We start from the raw sequence: 22,633 nt of genomic DNA on the forward strand, positions 1-22,633 counted from the left end.
GACGCACGGGGATGGAGTTTGGCGGCAAATTCAAAAAGTGAAACACACAGTATAGATACAGTATACTGTAATTTTACAGATTACAGTACTGTATCAAATAATTACACATCTCCTTTGTCCCTAGTGTTCTGTCCAGTGTGCTGCATGCAGTTTTATATTATAAATACTGTTCTTTCTGCCTGGATACTGGAGATTGTCCATAGCAACCAAAACTGTCCCTTTACATCAAAAGTGGCTTTAGAGCAGCTAGAAAACAGCGATAATAAATTAGAATCACTTGCAGAATTGAGTGATAGTGATTTGTGGGAAAATTTGTCATCAAACACTAAAAGTAATGAAAGTGACAATTCTGCAACTGAGCAAATTTCAGTGTTTTTGATTTGATTACAATATTGAATAATTTTTATTATTAAATTATATTATTATTTGTTATAATTATTTATAGTTATTTATTATATTATAATTTTTTATTTCGTTTTTAAACTTTATCATATGCGGGATGTCTACTAGACTCTTGTTTGGACAGATTTAAGTGAGTTATTCCTAAGAATGACAGGCCCACAATATAAAACGCCAAATTTCTGTGCAAAATAATTGTACCGCTTTCAGCACCTAAAATCTGAAATAATCATACCGCCAGGGAAGTTAAACTGTTTCTGGGAAATTTGTGAAATTTGAAAAATTATATTTTATTATGTATCTGTATTGGCAACTCTGAACTTACATCCCCCAAAAGACAATATCTGCATATAATTAGTGTGTTGTTTGTGCCTGTGTGTGTTTTGTCTGGAGACTCTGGTTTCCCCCCACAATCCATAAAACATAGTGGTAGCTTAACTGGGTTTCTCCCACATTACCCATAATATAACCAGAGAAATTAGATTATGAGCTCCTCTGTGCAGCGTGGACTGATTTGAATGTATCTAAGTACCCTTAGATACCCATAGAGCTAACATTATATAAATACTCTGAGCTATTTAGATGCTATACACAAAGATTATGTACTGCTGTACGGACTAATTGTGAGCAACAATGCAATGTGATATTTTCTCCTCCCTTGCTAGTGCAAACAACAACTTCTTTAAACTAGCTAAAGTCCACCGACAGTAATCTATGACCTCATGAAATGAACCTTCACAGACACAGATCTTATTTATTAATTTACTCAAACTCATTGGATATGTGCATACACCCGGGGGCACAAAGGTGGCATATGCGTGACCATACTGTATTTTCAAAAGAATGTGCATAAAAAAAACTGTAATGTCATTCTCACTGGTTCCTCTCTGTGTGCCGCCACCAACTTCCTCCTTCTGCCAGCATCACTGCCAATCAAAGAGGGGGTACTTTCCTAAAGGTCTAGTGCATAAATTGCTCAGCATTTGAGGAACGTGTTCTCACGCTAGCAAGTAGAACCCAGTGTTCTCTGGTGATTTTTTCAGTGATCCCCAGTGCCTCCTGGTATTGCCTCAGTGTTCCCCCAGTACCGTCTGTACCGCCAGTGGTCCTTGTGTATTCCAGCCTGTAAACAGTTTCTGTCTGTCCCAGAGATCCATAGTGTAAACAGCTTATGTGTACCCCCAGATATCCCTGGTGTTCCTAGTGGCCTTTCTGCCAGCACCCTGCTCCAGTGTGACTCCATTTACTTCAGCTTGTACAAAACTCCAGTGACCTTGTGCATGCCAGCTTGTACCCTGTTCCCAAGTAACCTTGTGCACTCCAACTTGTACCCTGTTTCAGTGTCCACTTGCACTCCAGCTTGTACTGTGCTCCAGTGTGACTGCATGCACTCCAGCCTGTACCCTGTCCTAGTGACGCTGCATACTGAGGCATGTGTTCTGCTCCGGTGACTGAGTACTTCAGTCTGCAACTTGCTTCAGTCCTGTGTTCCCAAGATCCCTGTTAAAACGAGTATATAGATAGGGGCAAGTGGCGCTACCTGTGTTGGATACCTGGTTAAATATATAGTCTCGTCTGGATGAGCAAATGTGCACTCAACTCAAAATAAAATTGTAAAGTGAATATGTGCCTATTGGGATTAATGTCCCGTGCTAGTGTGTGCAAACAAATGGATCCTTATTGTATAAAAAGGTGTAAATGCATCCACATCAGTGACAGTTAATCCAAGATGTATAAATAATCTAGTAAACGTCCCCCCTAAGTGCGTGCAGGGGACTAAATAGATATAATTGAAATCCTCCTTCCAACTAGTGTAATAACTAATCATTGACCATTAATCAATTTACAACTATTAATATAACATCTGATATACATGTTACCACATTATCTCACCAGCAGACACTTGGGCAGCTGAATACAGTCTTAACACAGTTCATCAGCGTTAAAAGAGATACAATAGTAATAAGAAAAAATGTGAAAACTTGTGAAAAATTTTTTTCAAATTAAATATAAAAAATGAAATATGAAAAATTAATTGTGAAAGTCCCAGCTTGAAAAAATTCCATATAGTTCCACCTAATTCAAAGTTTCTGTGTAAAGTGACTTTAGTGACAACGACAGTAGATATCCAGTGACTCCGGTGCTCCCCCTCAAGGATCCCCACTCACCAGCTCCCTACACCCCTACAGGGGTAATCAGCATATGGTATCCGGCACTCAATGGCGTCTAGGACTCCAATGAAGTTGTCCCTGGGGGCTTTCGCTCCAAGTACGATGTACCCTTCAGTGCTCCGGGTTATCCAGGAACGTCGGGTTGCCAGGGGCCCAAAGAAGGATGACCCACCCCAGAGGGCACGGGAGCCCTTTAAAAGGCACAGGACACAAGGGTGATGGTCTCCTCAGGAGATTTACAGACTATATGGGGGGGGGTCTTCTGAATTCGGGAGAGGCTGAACCCGACAGGATGGATGGATGGATGGATGGATGGAGAAGAGAAATAAATAGGTAAATAAAAATAAACTTTAAAAGGCATCTGGAGCGAGGACAAAAAAAGAACGGGGGGATCCTTGAGGGGGAGCACTGGAGTCACTGGATATCTACTGTTGTTGTCACTAAAGTCACTTTACACAGAAACTTTGAATTTGGTGGAACTATATGGAATTTTTTCAAGCTGGGACTTTCACAATTAATTTTTCATATTTCATTTTTTATATTTAATTTGAAAAAAAAATTTCACAAGTTTTCACATTTTTTTATTACTATTGTATCTCTTTTAACGCTGATGAACTGTGTTAAGACTGTATTCAGCTGCCCAAGTGTCTGCTGGTGAGATAATGTGGTAACACGTATATCAGATGTTATATTAATAGTTGTAAATTGATTAATGGTCAATGATTAGTTATTACACTAGTTGGAAGGAGGATTTCAATTATATCTATTTAGTCCCCTGCACGCACTTAGGGGGGACGTTTACTAGATTATTTATACATCTTGGATTAACTGTCACTGATGTGGATGCATTTACACCTTTTTATACAATAAGGATCCATTTGTTTGCACACACTAGCACGGGACATTAATCCCAATAGGCACATATTCACTTTACAATTTTAATTTGAGTTGAGTGCACATTTGCTCATCCAGACGAGACTATATATTTAACCAGGTATCCAACACAGGTAGCGCCACTTGCCCCTATCTATATAACCGTTTTAACATATCTCACCCCCTTGGGGGTGCGCAAGGGGAGGCTGCAAGCCTCTGTCCGTGAGCGCGGAAACCTTTCCTACCCAAGATCCCTGTGCTTCAAGAGATTCCTCCCTGCTTATTTAAATTGAGTCAGAGTGCCGCAACCTGGGAGCCATCAACAGCCAAACCAATCTCCACCATCAGGAGCTCTGGCAAAGACCAGCCCACTCCTTAGATCCTGTACCTTGGCCATTCTAAGGGCTCCTACCTTCACTATCCTGAGCTCTCTGTGTTTCCTCCATGGCATTCGCCACTGTGTGCTCCCCGCTGCCATTAGCCAAAACATGGTTAGCCAGTCTGTTCTCTTGCAGGAATGGACTCCTATCTGTGACAGTCTGACATTTAGAATTAAAAAAATAAAAAAAATCTAACTTCTGGACTTTACAAAAGATGTCTGGAGCTTTCCCCGCCATACACCTGTCTATACAACATGCCTGCCATTTTACAGATATTACTCCTTGGAGAGCTATTGAAAAAGAAAATTGACCCCTCAGTTTCCAGACCAGAGCCCTACAAAGACCTTTTAACCAAAACCACTACATCCATAAAGGCACATAATCTGGTCACAAATGGAAAACTAAATGTTGATATCAGCAATTCATGTATTTCAGTCTTACCTCCTTTCTCTCTGAGGCAGCTGCTACCTCATTTTTGGCTTGTTCCACATAGTTCTTCAGCTGCTGTGCAGTACTGAGCAAAGAATTCACCATTTCTTCCAGATACAGCCAGGATCTTTGCTGCTCGGATACCTCCAATCCATTCACCACAGCAGGAGAGGACTCCTTAGTGGGAGTACTGGGAGCAAGAGCGAGTGCTGGGAGAGAAGACAACACTGCAGGAAAACGAGAGAGCACTGAGTGTACATGAAAAATCAACTTTGTTTAAAAAAAAAACAAAAAAAAAACAAAAAAACAAAAAAAAAACAAATAACATCTACAAGCTATATTGTAATTTAATCCTTTTAACCACTTCAGCCCTGGAAGATTTGGCTGCTCAATGACCAGGCCATTTTTCGCTATTCGGCACTGCTTCGCTTTAACTGACAATTGCGCGGTCGTGTGACACTGTACCCAAACAAAATTGACATCCTTTTTTTTCCCACAAATAGAGCTTTCTTTTGGTGGTATTTGATCACCTCTGCAGTTTTTATTTTTTGTTCTATAAACAAAAGAAGAGCGACAATTTTGAAAAAAACACAATATCTTTTACTTTTTGCTATAATAAATATCCCACATTTTTTATGAAAAAAAAATTGTTTTCCACAGTTTAGGCCGATATGTATTCTTCTACATATTTTTAGTAAAAAAAAAAAAAAAAAAAAAAAATCGCATTAAGCGTACATTGATTGGTTTGCGCAAAAGTTATAGTGTATACAAAATAGGGGATAGTTTTATGGCATTTTTATTATTATTTTTTTACTAGTAATGGCGACGATCTGCTATTTTTATTGGGACTACGACATTATGGCGCACACATCAGGAACATTTTTTAAACCATTGACAATTATACAGCGATCAGTGCTATAAAAATGCACTGATTACTGTGTAAATGTCACTGGCAGGGAAGTGGTTAACACTAGGTGGCGATCAAGGGGTTAACTGTGTTCCCTTTGTGTGTTTCTAACTGTGGGGGAATGGTAATGTCTAGGAGGAGAGAGAGATCGGTGTTCATACATAGTATGAACACACGATCTGTCTCCTCTCCACTGAAAGAACCGGGATCTGTGTGTTTACACACACAGATCCCGGTTCTCGCTCTGTCACGAGCAATCGTGGGAGCCCGGCGGTCATCGAGCTCACGGGCACTCACATCGGCTCCGGGTACACGCTGCTCGCGTGCCCCTAGTTGCCAAAAGGCGAAGCGACGCAAGTTAACGTCGTTTCGCCCAGCTGTGCCATTCTGACACAGTAAAACTGTGGCAGCTGGTCGGCAAGAGGCTAAAAAAAGACCTTTACGTGTCAGTTACAACTGTTGTAATTTTAGAATTCTGTTAAAATATTCAGTAGTTACCTCAGTGCCATATACAGTGGATATAAAAAGTCAGTTAAAATGTCAGGTTTCTGTGATGTAAAAAAAATGAGACAAAGATAAATCATTTCAGAACTTTTTCCACCTTTAATGTGACCTGGGAGCATTGACGTCCACAACTCAGGGCCGATAATGGGCAGAAATAGGGATTATTTCACCACTTTAGGGTGCAAGCAGAGCGATCAACCACACTGCGGCTCCCGACAATTAAATTAAAGTCCCAGCTCCTTTATATCAATACGCTGAGGCAGGCTAGGGCTTTAATTTAATTGTCGGGAGCCGCAGTGCGGTAGATAACTCCGTCTGCACTTGAAAGCGATAGTGTCCCAAACCGCATGGTCCGTTGCCCGGCTCGGTTCCCAAGAGGAAGGGACACCACCGATCCCTGGCTCTCGACTCACTCAGGAGAATGCTGCAGAGGGAGCACTGCACCCGGTTCCCAGGCCCCAGGTAGGAGAAGTCGGCCGGACCAAGTACGGAGGGAGACTGGGTTGCCACCTGTCTTGTTTCACTCTGCGATAGCTTCCCTCTGTCTTCTCCCATCAGCTGCTGTGTGTGAAGGGGGGGGGGGGTTTGCTATGATTCAGTTTGTGGATGAATGGTAAGCTGCTCAGCACAGAGCACTTCCCATTCATTCACTGTCCAGTGCAGCTGAGGCTGCAGAGAAAAGGGATTGGGGAATCTCAGTCCTCGGTCCCTTTCTCTGTTTCAAAGGTGAAATATTAAGGGTCTGTTTAGAACCCTGATATGTCACCAAAGCTCCCCCCAAACAGGGCTAGACACCAATCAGTGACACCTATATCAGTGCAGCTCATCAGTGTCACCTATCAGTGCAGCTCATCAGTACAACCCATCAGTGCCACCTATCATCAGTGCCACCTATATCAGTGCAGCTCATCAGTGCCAGTGTCACCTATCAGACAGTGCCACCTATTAGTGCAGCTCATCACTGCCAGTGTCACCTATCAGTGCCACCTATCAGTGCAGCTCATCAGTGCCACCTGTCAGTGCCAATATCACCTATTAGTGTCCATCAGTGTTAGTGCTGCCCCATCAGTGCTGCATTATCAGTGCCCACAAATGCCGCAAAATAGTGCCCATCAGTGCAGCCCATCAGTGCTGCCCATCAGTGCAGCCCATCAGTGCTGCCCATCAGTGCAGCCTATCAGTGCTGCCAATCAGTGCTGCCAATCAGTGCAGCCTATCAGTGCAGCCTATCAGTGCAGCCTATCAGTGCTGCCTATCAGTTCAGCCTATCAGTGCTCATTAGTGCACCTCACCAGTGCCAATCCAGAATTTGTTAACTGAAAGATTAAAGAGCTTGACATGTAGTTTTGTTGGCTGTTTTTTTTGTTAAGGTTATCTGAAAGATGGGTTTCAAATGTTTTGACAGGGACGAGGTTTCCGTGCTTGCCATAGGTGCCATTTTCACTAGATACGCCTTTGCACCTATGACCCCTGGTTAAGACCTCCTGTCTCTTGACTTCTGATTGGAGCATCTCTGACCCCTGGTTGAGACATTCTGTCTCCAATATGGGAGCTGTTTCCAAACTGGGAGCCCTGAGCTATCTTCAAGCTTGAGTACATAACACCCCTGTACGCCTGTGTACTCACACAGGCTGCAGGCATCCAATAAATTCCAGGCACATGATTAAAGGTTCTTTCCCACTCATGACCCTTTGAAACCTTTAAGCTCTAGGCCCCAATCCAGGACTACAGAATCCAGAAAGCACAGCCTTCTCTACGTAGAAATGATAGCCTGGAACTTCACATGGTAATCCTGTGTCATATTCTATTACATTTCCGCAGTGGCAGGGCCTCGCACTGTCACACTATGTATGTCATATCCTGCTTGTGTAATTGTCTCATTGCTTTTCCTAAAAGCCTGCACTGAGCTACAACTTAAATTAGAGGCAATCTCTGCAAAAGGGGCTTCATTTTTGCTGAGATACTCTCTGTGGCCCATTCGAATCTTCGTGTTGCAGAAATGCGTGCATTACTACAACATGTTAGTGTACATACCACAGTGCCCTTCGCTTTGAATGGCTTCCCAACACATGCCTCTGCTAAGCACCCAAACTGCCGTGCATTATGGTGTCATACAAAAAAAAAAGAGGAGGCAGGTCCTTTTATTTTTATAGATTAAGGGTGCCATGTTTTTTTGGTAGGAGACAGTTTGAATCTACACCAACCACAATATGCAATCCCAATGCAAACTAAGAGACTCAACTACAATTTTTTTGTAAAACCAATAATCACTTTCAATAATTTAAATTTATTTAGCTACTGTTTGACTCATATAGACATGCACTTTTAATAGAATTAAGAAATGTGAGAACTAATGCATGGCCTCTGCTTCTCACCATGCTGTAGCTGATCAGATCTGAATCAGGAACAACAACAACAAAAAATGCTTTTCACCTCTATAGTTAAATATAAAAATGGAAAAATTGACTTTCCAGGCACCAATTATAGAAAAAGTATATGATTTTTATTGAACAATTAATACATAAAAAACATTTAAAATGCTGCAAATAAATGCAGTAAACAAATAAATTCTCCAATATGGATCATGAGTGTCAGAACCATGCCGGTGTAGGCATGTGTGACTATACTGGATTATAAAATACAAAAAAGTTCTACATGTTTTGCGAAAATCGTTTCTTCAGGAGCTTGATAAATATTCTAAGGAGAGAGAAAGGCAATCAATAGTACTATAATTGTTATTGATTGCCTTTCTCTCTCAAATAAGATCTATATATGAATGTCAACAGAATCTGCAGAAAACTATCTGCTTAGATCAAAGTTCTTATTTCTAAAACCACAGAGGATATTAAACCAGAAAAAGGACACATGGAAGACAGAAAGAAGTTTTAAAGCAGTCGCGCTGACGTTCAAGGATAAGCAGTCAAGGGAGACAGAGCAGAGAACTTTATCCTGCTAAGTCTCTGATACTTCTCATGCCAATTTGCACCTCTGGGTGGCAGAGCTCCAAGCACTATACTGAGGATATATATTTAGCCCAGTGAGATCTCACATCAGAGGTTATGTACTTCCAGGATGATGTCATTTAATGAAAGAAACCAAACGTTAAAATTCAGACAGCGTACCAAAAACAAAAGAAGCTGGGGAACATGAGGGAGTGCATGGCAGCAAACATTAGACGGGAAAATAAATTATATCAAAGAACGCACACCTTTTGCTGAAAAGAATGCTGAAAATCACAAACAGGATATGAATAAATCAACAAATATGTACTGTACCTCGTCTGGAGAAATGTGTTCGTTTCCATGTCAAATTTCCTGTCTTCTGAATAGTAGCCTTAAGATGTGATGGACTCATTATTGGAAACAGCAGACTTGTATTAAACATGTTTCCTATCTCTGCCTCTGCTAAACAGCCAAGTCATCAGTGAGGAAAAAAGAAGTGAGCTTTGCTACCCTGATTGACATGATCCGCACTGAAAACTATGGCAGCAGGATGATGTCCAGTCCATGTCCAGCCAAAACGTTTTCTTTAGTTTTGGATAAAAAAAAGCTTCACTTCATGGTTGGGCTGGTAAGCACCTTCCCCTCCAACAACCTTTGATTAAAAAAAAATGATGTGGCCACTTCAGCTTACGCATGTATTGCAAATGTGTGCAAACTAAACCCCTTGGTTTTAACGGGAACTCTTAGACAGGTCAGTTCAGTTTATCGCAGGCTGGCAGGTAAGTGAACTGGAAATTTTTGTTTGCTGGTTTTTTACATGCGATGCCCTTCCATGCGCTCCTTGCTGTTAAGGCCAGTTATAGATTGGGGTGGTTGCCATTTGTTTGCAATGTTGGTAATTAGTGAGGGAACGCACTGGATACCTTCACTGCCATTGTGTTATTGCTGGGTGTCCAGTGTGTCCCTATACCTTTAACCACTTCCTTTAACCACACAGCGTCGAATTGTTTCCGAGCATGCGTGTTTTTTTGCACTTCAGAATTGCATACAGACGAACATAATTTCCGATAGGAACTTTTTCCGACGGAAAAATAAAGAACCTGCTCTCAATCTTTTGCTGGCGGAAATTCCACCAGCAAAAGTCCGATGGAGCATACACACGGTCGGAATTTCCGACCAAAAGCTCACATCGGACTTTTGCTGGCGGAATTTCCACTCATGTGTACGGGGCATTAGTGCATCTTCCTGGCCGTATGGGATGTACAGGTATACAGATACACTGACAGGTCTGCAGGAGACCTGCATGGCACGGATCTCTCTTTTCCTGCAGTGTATCCACCCCCCACACAGTTAGAAAGTACCTTAAAGGCACGCGATTAAACCTTTGATCACCCCTGATGTTAAACCCTTTGCGCCGGTGTCATTTATACGGTGACAGTGCATTTTTTTTAGCACTGATCACAGTATTGGTGTCACTGGTCCCCAAAAAGTGTCACTTAGTGTCTAATTTGTTCACAGCAAGGTCGCAGTCCTGCTAAAAATCGCTAATCGGCGCTATTACTAGTAAAAACAATTAAAAAATAAAAAGTTCTTAAATATATACCATAGTTTTGGACGCTATAACCTTTGTGCAAATATACGCTTCTTGGGATTTTTTTACCAAAAATATGTAGCAGAATATATATTGGCCTAAATTGATGAAGAAATTAGATTTTTTAAAGTTTTTTATTGGTAATGTTTTATAGCATAAATTACTGTTTTTTTTATTCAAAATGGTCGGTCTTTTTTTGTTTATAGTGCAAAAGATAAAAACAGAGTTGATCAAATACCACCAAAAGAAAGCTCTATTTGTGGGAAAAAAAGGACATCAATTTTATTTGGGTACATTGTCGCACGACCACGTAATTGTCAGTTAAAGCAACGCAGTGCCATATCACAAAAAATTGCCTGGTTAGGAAGTGGGTAAAACCTTCCGGTCTGAAGTGATTAAAGAGAGGTGGGCTCCCTCCAGGCATACCTGCCCTTAAAGGATAAGTTCACCTTTTAGAAAAAAAATAATAAATGCTAATTTTTTTGCAGGTAAAAAAAAATGTGCAGTAATTATTTTTTCCTTTGGAGCCTGTAAAGCTGATGACTGAGGCATGTAAACTGACCACTGGTGTCATGCAGGTCTCCTGCAGACCTGTCAGTGTATCTGTATACCCGTATAGCCAGGCAGATACACTAACAGAAACAAATCAATGAGCTACCACGGCGCCCCACAGTGCCGTGGTAGTTCATTGAGAACTACAAGCTGACAACCGCAAAGGATGCTGGGGCTTGCAGTTCATTCACACACAGAGCTGTGGGCGGAGCCCTGCATGGCCGTGCCAATATTAAAAAGTGACAGCTATTACGGAAAACTTCTTCTCGTATTGCTGCCACAGGGGGGGGCGGGCAGTGGCTGCAGCATCGGAAACATGTTCCATGTTCCAACCTAAAAATGGGTGGACCATGATAGATGTTCCCAAAGGTAAACTTATCCTTTAATCTATCCATTATCATATACACTCCCCGGCCACTTTATTAGTTACACCTGTTCAATTGCTTGGGAGCACAAATTGCTAATCAGCCAATCACATGGCAGCAACTCAATGGATTTAAGTGACTTTGAACATGGCATGATTGTTGGTGCCAGACGGGCTGGTCTGAGTATTTCAAAAACTGATGATCTACTGGGACTGTGAAGTCACTGCTGAAGTTCTGGTGGTGAAACTTAGTACTGGAGCATAACGATCACAGCGGATTGCTCGCTCTGCATCTCCTTCATTCATGAAATGTCTTGTATACTTTAAAAAAAAAAATTGTTGTTTGGACAAGGGGCATACGAATGTCACAATCTTCCTTTAACCAGTCACAGGATGCTTTATACTCTTTAAAAAGAATATAAGATGTTTTCTGAACGGAAGCTCTGCACAGCCAGCTACCCATTGTGATTACTGCGCTCCAGCCCCAACTACAGTCTTGCCACCAAAGATTTAGCGGTGACATCACCATCACATGCTGCCGGAAAGTACATTTTTTTTTTAAGAATGAAGCAGCAGTCATTAGTGAGGCACACACAGTTAGAAGTATCTAACTAGTTCCTAGTGAATACCCCAATAAAGTTTTTTATCCACACTTCAGCCCTGGTTCACACTGATGTAATGCGGGAAACGCATCACATTGCACTGCTTAGCAATCGCACCACGTCCATGTGATCTGCGTCAATGTTAGATTAACGACTCCCTGAAACAGATTGTAAAACGCAGTGCGATTGACAGAATCGCATTGTTTGGGTGTGAACACCTATGCAATGTGATTCAGGTGCGGAAAAAAAGGGTCCTGCACCATTTTGGTGTGGATGCGATACAATTTGAGTCACACATTTAGCATGCATTTTGCACCGCACAGACATTGCATTTGATGTGCACAGAAATGCGATCCTAGGCTCTGTTAGAAGTTTTCTTTAATCTGATATCTAATATTTATCAATTAACATTACTAACACATGAATAAATGGGTTTGATCTGTATAGAAAGATTGAGTTGGATATATTTATGTCTTCTAGATATGGAAAAGTAAAATATATAGACTTTTATACTTATGTGAAAATATACATTTTGTTATAATTCCATAAGCATTCATATGGAGAGCCAACATGTGGTAGCAGTTAAGGTTGAGTTGGTTTCCTTCACCCTCCCCCATGGCAAATGAGATGAGATAAGATTACACATTTCTTGAAGATAGAGTTTTGTATATATACAATATCTCACAAAAGTGAGTACACCCTCACATTTTTTGTAAATATTTTATTATATCTTTTCATGTGACAACACTGAAGAAACGACTCTTTGCTACAATGTAAAGTAGTGAGTGTACGGCTTGTATAACGTGTAACGTATAGCGTCTAAGTTTGCTGTCCCCTCAAAATAACTCACACAGCCATTAATGTGTAAACCGCTGGCAACAAAAGTGAGTACACCCCTAAGTGAAAATGTCCAAATTGGGCCCAATTAGTCATTTTCGAACCCCGGTGTCATGTGACTCGTTAGTGTTACAAGGTCTCAGGTGTGAATGGGGAACAGGTGTGGTAAATTTGGTGTTATCGCTCTGACACTCTCATACTGTTCACATGACGTTCAACATGGCACCTCATGGCAAAGAACTCTCTAAGGATCTGAAAAAAAAATCTTTGTTGTACATATAGTTGGCCTAGGCTTTAAGATTGCGAGGACCCTGAAACTGAGATGCAGCACTGTGACCAAGACCATACAGTGGTTTAACAGGACAGATTCCACTCAGAACAGGCCTTGCCATGGTCGACCAAAGAAGTTGAGTGCACCTGCTCAGCGTTATATCCAGAGGTTGTCTTTGGGAAATAGATGTATGAGTGCTGCCAGCATTGCTGCAGAGGTTGAAGGGGTGGGGGTGGGGGGTCACCCTGTCAGTGCTCAGGCCATACGTCGCACACTGCATCAAATTGTTCTGCATGGCTGTTGTCCCAGAAGGAAGCCTCTTCTAAAGGTGATGCATAAGAAAACCCGCAAACAATTTGCTGAAGACAAGCAGACTAAGAACATGGATTACTGGAACCATGTCCTGTGGTCTGATGAGACCAAGATAAACTTATTTGGTTCAGATGGTGTCAAGCGTGTGTGGCAGCAACCAGGTGAGGAGTACAAAGACAAGTGTGTCTTGCCTACAGTCATGCATGGTGGTGGCAGTGTCATAGTCTGGGTCTGCATGAGTGCTGCCGGCACTGGGGAGCTACAGTTCAATGAGGGAACCATGAATGCCTACATATACTGTTACATACTGAAGCAGAGCATGATCCCCTCCCTTCGGAGACTGGGCCACAGGGCAGTATTTCAACATAATGACCCCAAACACACCTTTAAGACGACCACTTCCTTGCTAAAGAAGCTGAGGGTAAAGGTGATGGACTGGCCAAGCATGTCTCCAGACCTAAACCCTATTGAGCATCTGTGGGGCATCCTCAAAAAGCTGGAAGAGCGCAAGGTCTCTAACATCCACCAACTCCGTGATGTCGTCATGGAGGAGTGGAAGAGGACTCCAATGGCAACCTGTGAAGCTCTGGTGAACTCCTTGCCTAAGAGGGTTAAGGCAGTGCTGGAAAATAATGGTGGCCAACCAAAATATTGACACTTTGGGCCCAATTTGAACATTTTCACTTAGGGGTGTACTCACTTTCGTTGCCAGCGGTTTAGACATTAATGGCTGTGTGTTGAGTTATTTTGAGGGGATAGAAAATTTACAATGTTATACAAGCTGTACACTCACTACTTTACATTGTAGCAAAGTGTCATTTCTTCAGTGTGTTATCACATGAAAAGATATAATAAAATATTTACAAAAATGTGAGGGGTGTACTCACTTTTGTGTATAAGAATATAAGTTCTTTATACGGTAATATCTCTTGATTACGATATTAATAAGAACAATGGCCTTTCATTGAATATAATATACATACTGATTTATGTAACATTATTTGATATATATGATGGATAAAAGTTATATTGTATTAGGTAGCCGTTTCGTCTTGTATTTCAACAGCCAGGCCTCAGAGAGGGGAGGGGAAGCTAGATTTCATTAGAAGAGTCTGTAGGACAATAAGACTCAGAAGAATTTTAAACCAGCCCTTTTATTTATTTTTTTTTCTGAATAAACATGTTTCTTATAAAAAAAAAAAAAAAAAAAAAAAAAAAAAAAAAAACACAGCCCTTTTAAAGATAAAGTGGGGGGTCAGATTTTAGGAGTACAGACTTAGAGATACAGACATCTGATTATATATACAATCTTCATTTCAAGAATGTAACTACATTATTGATGTTATTTTTACATTCTACATTTTGATATTGTTCTTGTAATATTTTTCTATTTTATTATTAAATCAATTTTTGAGTTTTTGCACAAGAACTGAACAGACTCTCTACTTTTCTCACCAATATAATTTACAGAATATCGATAATAATAACATAAGTAACGGTAATATAAAACACAATCCCCCCCCCCCCCACGTATGCAAGCTGAACACTAAATAGAATTTTCACAAAAATCCAAAATGGCAAATGTTATATCAGGATAAAAGTGCAGCGCAAACCAAACAGTCCAAAACATTGATGAACAACAAGTCCCAGAATGTAATATCAATGCAATAATAAGAGTAAGTCCAGAGAGTTGATGGACAATAGGTCCCAGAAAACCTTCACCAGTGATGAGATAATCCACAATAGGTGACAGTCCCTCCACCTCCGGTCTTATTATCTACTCTCAAGCATGGACTCCTGAACTAACAGATGCAAGCAGTTCCCAATATATCAATGGGTTGAAACGAATCACACATAAAGTTAATGACACCCCCAGTTTAGTTCACAGATCACAGTGCGAACACCCATGCAATCCGATTCTAGTGCAGGGAAAAACAAGTCCCTGCACTATTTTCTATGCAAATCCAATGTGAGTTCAGCCATACAACTGTATGGCTGAACTTGCATTGCTCAGAGATCGCATGTGATTGGCACCTGCGATGCGTGTGTGAATCACATGTGATCTCTGAGATCGCAGCAGTGTGAACCCAGGCTTAAGGGATGATTTACTAAAACTGGACAGTGAAAAATCTGGTGCAGCTGTGCATGGTAGCTAATCAGCTTCTAACTTCATAAAGTGAAATGTCTGCATGGCTGCACTCCCATAAAATCACCTTTATTGATCCATGATAGAAAAACGACAATCCATACAGCAATGGTGATACAAATACAGCACAGCTAATACATTTCACACCTTCCCTGGTGCTTAGCCATAGCTTCTAACTTCAGCTTGTTCAACTGAGCTTTGAAAAAAAAAATCTGGAAGTTGATTGGTCTCCATGCACTGCTGCCCCAGATTTTGCATTCTACAATTTTAGTAAATCAACCCCTTAGCTTTATTTTCAAATACACAATTACAAGGCGGATGTCGTCCGCTCTACAAAAATTTATATTTGGATTTTATTTAGAAAAAAATTAAATACAGCAGGCCCAAGAAAAGGGTGGTTATATTTCCATATCTGTGCAATACATAATTTTTTTGAACTCATGGTAGGCAAGTACAATACAACAAGTTTTACTATGAATATGGCAGGGTAGGGTAATTTTAGGTCAGGCTTTCCCATAGCGGATAGATTTACTGTAAAGTGTGCCTCACCTGTGGCTCCAGTGTACACATCTCCCTGTGTAGGGCTATCGGTGAGGATAGCGCTTCCCTCTGCAGTGGCCTCTCTCTCAAAGGTCAGCGTATCTGTAGCTGTGATCTGCCCAGACGAAGACACAGTGACTGCAGTGGGATGACCACAATGATACTTTTGTTAGGATTTATATAAAGGTGCAGTCAAACTGCTCAACAATAACATATGAAGGTCGCCATGCTGCTCTCATCTAAGCTTATGGAAACGTAAATCACTAAAATCTCACATAAACTTTAACATGTAACCACAAAATTAATTTTCAATGTTTCAGAATCCGCAGCTTTATTTAAAATGATAGGAACTTCTTCTTACAGGTCAACTATAAATACCCGCACTCTATGGTAAAACTTTAATACACCTTTTGTTTTAGGTAGCTGGTGTTATATTAATCATCAGATTGTGAAAATAAAACAAAAATTCCTCCGCAGAAGCACTATTTCCTTTGAAACACTATAGCGTGTCATTGAAGTGATCACAACTACATGGACACTTGTTTGTGGACTCTATGGGGTTGATTTACTAAGAGTGGAGAGTGGAAAATCTGGTGCAGCTTTGCATAGAAACCAAAGAGCTTCCAGTTTTTTAGCTGATTGGCTACCATGCAGAGCTACACCAGATTTTGCACTCTCTACTTTTAGTAAATCAGCCCCTATGCGGCATTTCTGCACTTATATTTTATGTGATATATAGGCAGCGCTGTTCTTTTTTTTTTTTTTACTTCCTCCTATAAGAGGACACCACTCTGTCCCTGTCTCAAAATTGTGCTCCTGCATTGTCACTCTGTCACACACTCTCCCTCCCGTACTACACACGCATGCACATTCCAAAGACATGTTCTACTGTTGGCACTGTGAAAAAAAATCAAAATCAGATTCCATCATCCATGCTATACAGCACAGATGGGCAAACCTGCAGTGCCGGCTATTGTCCTCTGACCGCCAGCAGCAGCGGTTGTCAGAATATCCCATGAGTGGCTGCATCTGACTGGATGCAACTGCTGTTTGGCTTATAGTTTGCTGCCTGGCACCATTTATTTTTCAATTGAAGAATGTCAGGCAGGAGGCTGCCAACATGGCCACCTACAAAGTGCATTTTGACCAGTTCACCAGCCAAAATTCACAGTGTACGGCCAGTTTAAGAATATACATCCCCGCACTCAGACATACTATCAGTCATTTTTCACAAGGGATACGGAACTATTAAAGTCTGTATTGCTCATGAATTAGTATTGTTCTTCTATCTCATATGGTTCACTTTCCTGCTCTCAACAGACACCTCATAGATGCAGGGATAACATGTGCGATAACTTTTAATGAACTGACCACCCTCCCCTTTTCCCACCTGTGGTTTGTGCAAGTCTGTGAATAACCCAAAACAGCTTGTAAATTACTGACGAGAAACCTTTTCACTCAGACTGTGGAAAACACATTTTTTTCAGTGATTTATCTTACAACTGATCATCTTGCAGCAACTGTTCAGCAAAAGTGTAAAATGCATTGCTTGGCCTAAGGCCAGCCACTGTCAGGAAAATGTGGATCAAGCATTGTGGATCAAGCACTGAAAAAATAGAAGAATCACATCAAAATGATGTTCCAGCAAACTATCCAAGAACACAAAAAAAGAAACTATAAAATTCTCATTGAAGTTTTCTTTTGAACCCTGACTGCGGTTTTCTTCTTTCAAAATGTCTGAATATCCATAGAAAAAGCCTATACTGAATCAGACATGAGACAAGATTTACAAAGGTTCTATTGCTGAGACATGTCATAGTCTGGCAAGCAACACCTAAATCATTTATTAAATAAGTTTACCAAATCCCATATATCATATTTATTGGCAATAAAACTTTGGTCTGCACCCCATGGCCTAATGCTTTGGCTCTTACAGGTGGTTTCGGCAGTCGCTGGCAGAAGACTGATATCCTTTGCTGGGTCTTTTTTGGCTGAAACTGTAGACATCTCAATCTCCTTCTTACGACGTTTGTAAGGAATGAACAGACGGACTGGACCGCTCTAATTATAAACAAAAAATAATGAGGAGTATTACAATACAGATATGTTCTTGTGAAGGAGTGAAGTATACTACACAAGTACCCATCAAAGTAAACGTATAGTTATTTTAAGATTGATTCAAGTTGTGTTATTGTTTTAAAAATGTTATTCTGTGCATATATTGTAATTATAAAATGTACAAGGAGGCAGCCATATATTCTGATTATATCTACAGGGTCTGCTTCTTCCTTTGTAGTGCTACACAAAGGTTGTGCTTTACCACTCTTCTCACAATGCAAGTCTATGGGGTTGATTTATTAAAAGCAAACAGACTAGGGTTGCCACAGCTCCATGATTCACCCACTCAGCCCAGGTTTTAAACCCGAATACATTATTTCGTGTTTTCATAACTGAAGCCTAGTAAATTGTCCTCCTGCCCCTATGGCGTACTGTGCCTCAGAAAAGGGATGTGGGGGATTTAAAGCCCCTTAGCCAGCAGATACATTATGGTTGAAAGATGCCGATGTCTGAGCCTCCATCCTTTGGTAAGTGAGCTTACCATCCACTGTCTGTGACTGAAGCCTCCTCCCTCCCTTTTCCCACCTGCCACCAAACAAGTGAGTTTATTAACCACTTAAGCCCCAGAAGGATTTACCCCCTTAATGACCAGGCTATTTTTTGCAATACGGCACTGCTTCGCTTTAACTGACAACTGCGTGGTCGTGCGACATTGTACCCTAACAAAATTGACGTCCTTTTTTCCCCCACACAAATAGAGCTTTCTTTTGGTGGTATTTGATCACCTCTGTGGTTTTAATTGTTTGCGCTATAAACAAAAAAAGAGCAACAATTTTGAAAAAAAAAAAAACAATATTTTTTACTTTCTGCTATAATACATATCCAAAAAAAAATGTAATAAAAAAAAATGTTTTTCATCAGTTTAGGCCAATATGTATTCTTCTAGATATTTTTGGTAAAAAAATTCCATTACGCGAATATTGATTGGTTTGCGCAAAAGTTATAGCGTCTACAAAATAGGGGATAGATTTATGGACTTTTTTTTTTTTTTTATTGTTTTTACTGGTAATAGTGGCGATCTGCAATTTTTGTCAGGACTGCGACATTGCGGCAGACAAATCTGACCCCAAGTGACACGTTTTGGGGACCAGTGATACCAATACAGTGATCAGTGTTTAAAAAATGCACTGATTAATGTATAAATGACACTGGCAGGGACGAGGTTAACACTAGGGGGCAATCAAAGGGTTAACTGTGTTCTCTGGGTTTGTTCTAACTGTGTGGGGGATGGGACAACACAGAGATCGCTGTTCCAGATAACCAGGAACAGCAGATCTCCATGTTGTCCCAGGTCAGAATGGGGATCTGTCTTGTTTACATAGGCAGATCCCCGTTGTGCCTCTCTGTACAACGATCGTGGGCTGGCCGTTGGACATCGAGTCCGTCGGACCCGCGCGCACTTTCCCCCAGCGTGCAGCGGGTGTGCGGGCGCTCCCCGGGCGTGCAGCGGGGGCGCATATGCGCCCATAGTATCTCATGCACGAAACAACGTACAGGTACCTCGTTTCGCACGGCCGGGCAGTATATGTGCGATGGGCGGTCCGGAAGTGGTTAAGGTAAGGGAGACTCAGATGTAAGGGGTACTCTTAAGTAAAGGGGTCTTGAGAACCCTGTTTAAAGGGGGAAATGCCGGGAACTCTGATGTAAGTGGGGGCTTTGGTGAGCAGAAACCCCCTTACATCAAAGTTCACCTTTACAACAGGGTCCACAAAACTGATTGCGCTGCTAAAGTGTTCAGCTTAAAGAAAAGGTGGCAACCCTAAAACAGACTTTGCACTCATTTCCCCTACAGTGAATGTGGTAAAGCTCTGCTGATTTCCGTCATTCAATCTTGTGCAAGCAAAAAATTCAGTTTTTCTTTTTTATCCCTTCCGCCGAACTGAGTATTGTTTACAAAGTGGAGCTTCACCACATTTGCCAAGCTGTGGGCAAAATATGTGCAGTTCCACTGGTGAAGTGCACAACCTATTTGCCTTCACTAAATCAACCCCTTTGATTCAGCGGACTTAATGAAAACAGTGTACTCCCTGTATAGCTGCTATATTATCTCAACAGTTGTTTATGAGAGAAAATACACTACTGACAGTCCCTCGTAATGCCTTATTTACAATTCTCGACTTTTAATACAATAATGCAAATAGGCAAGTTTGTAAAAATATAAAAAGTAATTAAAAAAAATAAGAACAATTTAAGGCAGACGTGCTTTTGCCAATTCAGGGAAAATCAGCAGACTTGCTTTAACCCCCTTCCCACTTTTAGCAGTATATACTTACTGTTTCTTTACATGCATGCAGCTCTGTTTGCCAAGGAAAATACCCAGATAAGGAAGGACTCACTTTATCTCACGGTGCTGGGCCTATCAGGGCCTACACATGGGGAGTCCATAGTCCTGGGTAAGCTATGACTTCATTAACTTACACAGGTCTTTGCTTTCCACCCCTGGCAGTGACGGCTGGTGCTCAAAATTTTTTGGGGGGGCGCAAGCAAATTGAAAAATTCTGAAAAATACTTAAAAAAAAAAAAATCAAATGCAGCCACTGTGCCCATCAAATGCAGCCACTGTGCCCATCAAATGCAGCCACTGTGCCATCAAATGCAGCCACTGTGCCATCAAATGCAGGCACTGTGCCCATCAAATGCAGGCACTGTGCCCATCAAATGCAGGCACTGTGCCCATCAAATGCAGGCACTGTGCCCATCAAATGCAGGCACTGTGCCAATCAAATGCAGGCACTGTGCCATCAAATGCAGCCACTGTGCCCATCAATTGCAGCCACTGTGCCAGCAAATGCAGCCACTGTGCCCAGCAAATACAGCCACTGTGCCCAGCAAATGCAGCCACTGTGCCCATCAAATGCAGCCACTGTGCCCATCAAATGCAGCCACTGTGCCCATCAAATGCAGCCACTGTGCCCATCAAATGCAGCCACTGTGCCCATCAAATGCAGCCACTGTGGCATCAATTGCAGCCACTGTGCCCATGAATTGCAGCCACTGTGGCATCAATTGCAGCCACTGTGCCTTCAAATGCAACAGTGTGCTGTGCGATGTAGTGGAGGTGTGCTGTGCAGTGGAGGTGTGCTGTGTAGTGGAGGTGTGCTGTGCAGTGTAGTGGAGGTGTGATGTGCGGTGTAGTGGAGGTGTGCTGTGCAGTGGAGGTGTGCTGTGTAGTGGAGGTGTGCTGTGCAGTGTAGTGGAGGTGTGATGTGCGGTGTAGTGGAGGTGTGCTGTGCAGTGGAGGTGTGCTGTGTAGTGGAGGTGTGCTGTGCGGTGTAGTGGTGGTGTGCTGTGCAGTGTAGTGGAGGTGTGCTGTGAAGTGTAGTGGAGGTGTGCTGTGCGGTGTAGTGGTGGTGTGCTGTGCGGTGTAGTGGTGGTGTGCTGTGCGGTGTAGTGGTGGTGTGCTGTGCGGTGTAGTGGAGGTGTGCTGTGCGGTGTAGTGGAGGTGTGCTGTGCGGTGCAGTGGAGGTGTGCTGTGCCGTGTAGTGGAGGTGTGCTGTGCCGTGTAGTGGAGGTGTGCTGTGCCGTGTAGTGGAGGTGTGCTGTGCCGTGTAGTGGAGGTGTGCTGTGCCGTGCAGTGGAGGTGTGCTGTGCGGTGCAGTGGAGGTGTGCTGTGCGGTGCAGTGGAGGTGTGCTGTGCGGTGCAGTGGAGGTGTGCTGTGCCGTGTAGTGGAGGTGTGCTGTGCCGTGTAGTGGAGGTGTGCTGTGCGGTGTAGTGGAGGTGTGCTGTGCGGTGTAGTGGAGGTGTGCTGTGCGGTGTAGTGGAGGTGTGCTGTGCGGTGTAGTGGAGGTGTGCTGTGCGGTGTAGTGGTGGTGTGCTGTGCGGTGTAGTGGAGGTGTGCTGTGCGGTGAAGTGGTGGTGTGCTGTGCGGTGTAGTGGAGGTGTGCTGTGCGGTGTAGTGGAGGTGTGCTGTGCGGTGTAGTGGTGGTGTGCTGTGCGGTGTAGTGGAGGTGTGCTGTGCGGTGTAGTGGAGGTGTGCTGTGCGGTGTAGTGGTGGTGTGCTGTGCGGTGTAGTGGAGGTGTGCTGTGCGGTGTAGTGGAGGTGTGCTGTGCGGTGTAGTGGTGGTGTGCTGTGCGGTGTAGTGGAGGAGTGCTGTGCGGTGTAGTGGAGGTGTGCTGTGCGGTGTAGTGGTGGTGTGCTGTGCGGTGTAGTGGAGGTGTGCTGTGCGGTGTAGTGGAGGAGTGCTGTGCGGTGTAGTGGAGGAGTGCTGTGCGGTGTAGTGGAGGTGTGCTGTGCGGTGTAGTGGTGGTGTGCTGTGCGGTGTAGTGGAGGTGTGCTGTGCGGTGTAGTGGTGGTGTGCTGTGCGGTGTAGTGGTGGTGTGCTGTGTGGTGTAGTGGAGGTGTGCTGTGCGGTGTAGTGGTGGTGTGCTGTGCGGTGTAGTGGAGGTGTGCTGTGCGGTGTAGTGGTGGTGTGCTGTGCGGTGTAGTGGTGGTGTGCTGTGCGGTGTAGTGGAGGTGTGCTGTGCGGTGTAGTGGTGGTGTGCTGTGCGGTGTAGTGGAGGTGTGCTGTGCGGTGTAGTGGAGGTGTGCTGTGCGGTGTAGTGGAGGTGTGCTATGCGGTGTAGTGGAGGTGTGCTATGCGGTGTAGTGGAGGTGTGCTATGCGGTGTAGTGGTGGTGTGCTGTGCGGTGTAGTAGTGCTGTGTTGTGCGGTGTAGTGAAGGTGTGCTTTTTTTTTTTTTCCCAACAGCTTGGTG

The 22,633-nt window shown here is 42.7% G+C and overlaps 1 protein-coding gene across 3 annotated transcripts in view; it reads right to left on the bottom strand.

The window, feature by feature from the left end:
* The window catches only part of DEAF1 (DEAF1 transcription factor), an 82,149-nt gene that overhangs the window by 38,045 nt on the left and 21,471 nt on the right, over window positions 1–22,633 (bottom strand). For all 3 annotated transcript variants that reach the window (XM_073604926.1, XM_073604925.1, XM_073604927.1), the window contains exons 7-9: window positions 17,755–17,881; window positions 15,830–15,958; window positions 4,265–4,479 (exon numbers count right to left, since the gene is read on the bottom strand). In XM_073604926.1, the coding sequence (XP_073461027.1) occupies window positions 4,265–4,479; window positions 15,830–15,958; window positions 17,755–17,881 (471 nt within the window). The remainder of the gene's footprint in view (window positions 1–4,264; window positions 4,480–15,829; window positions 15,959–17,754; window positions 17,882–22,633) is intronic.

Source organism: Aquarana catesbeiana, linkage group LG11 (genome assembly GCF_042186555.1).
Source record: "Aquarana catesbeiana isolate 2022-GZ linkage group LG11, ASM4218655v1, whole genome shotgun sequence".
Classification (NCBI taxonomy): Eukaryota; Metazoa; Chordata; class Amphibia; order Anura; family Ranidae; genus Aquarana; species Aquarana catesbeiana.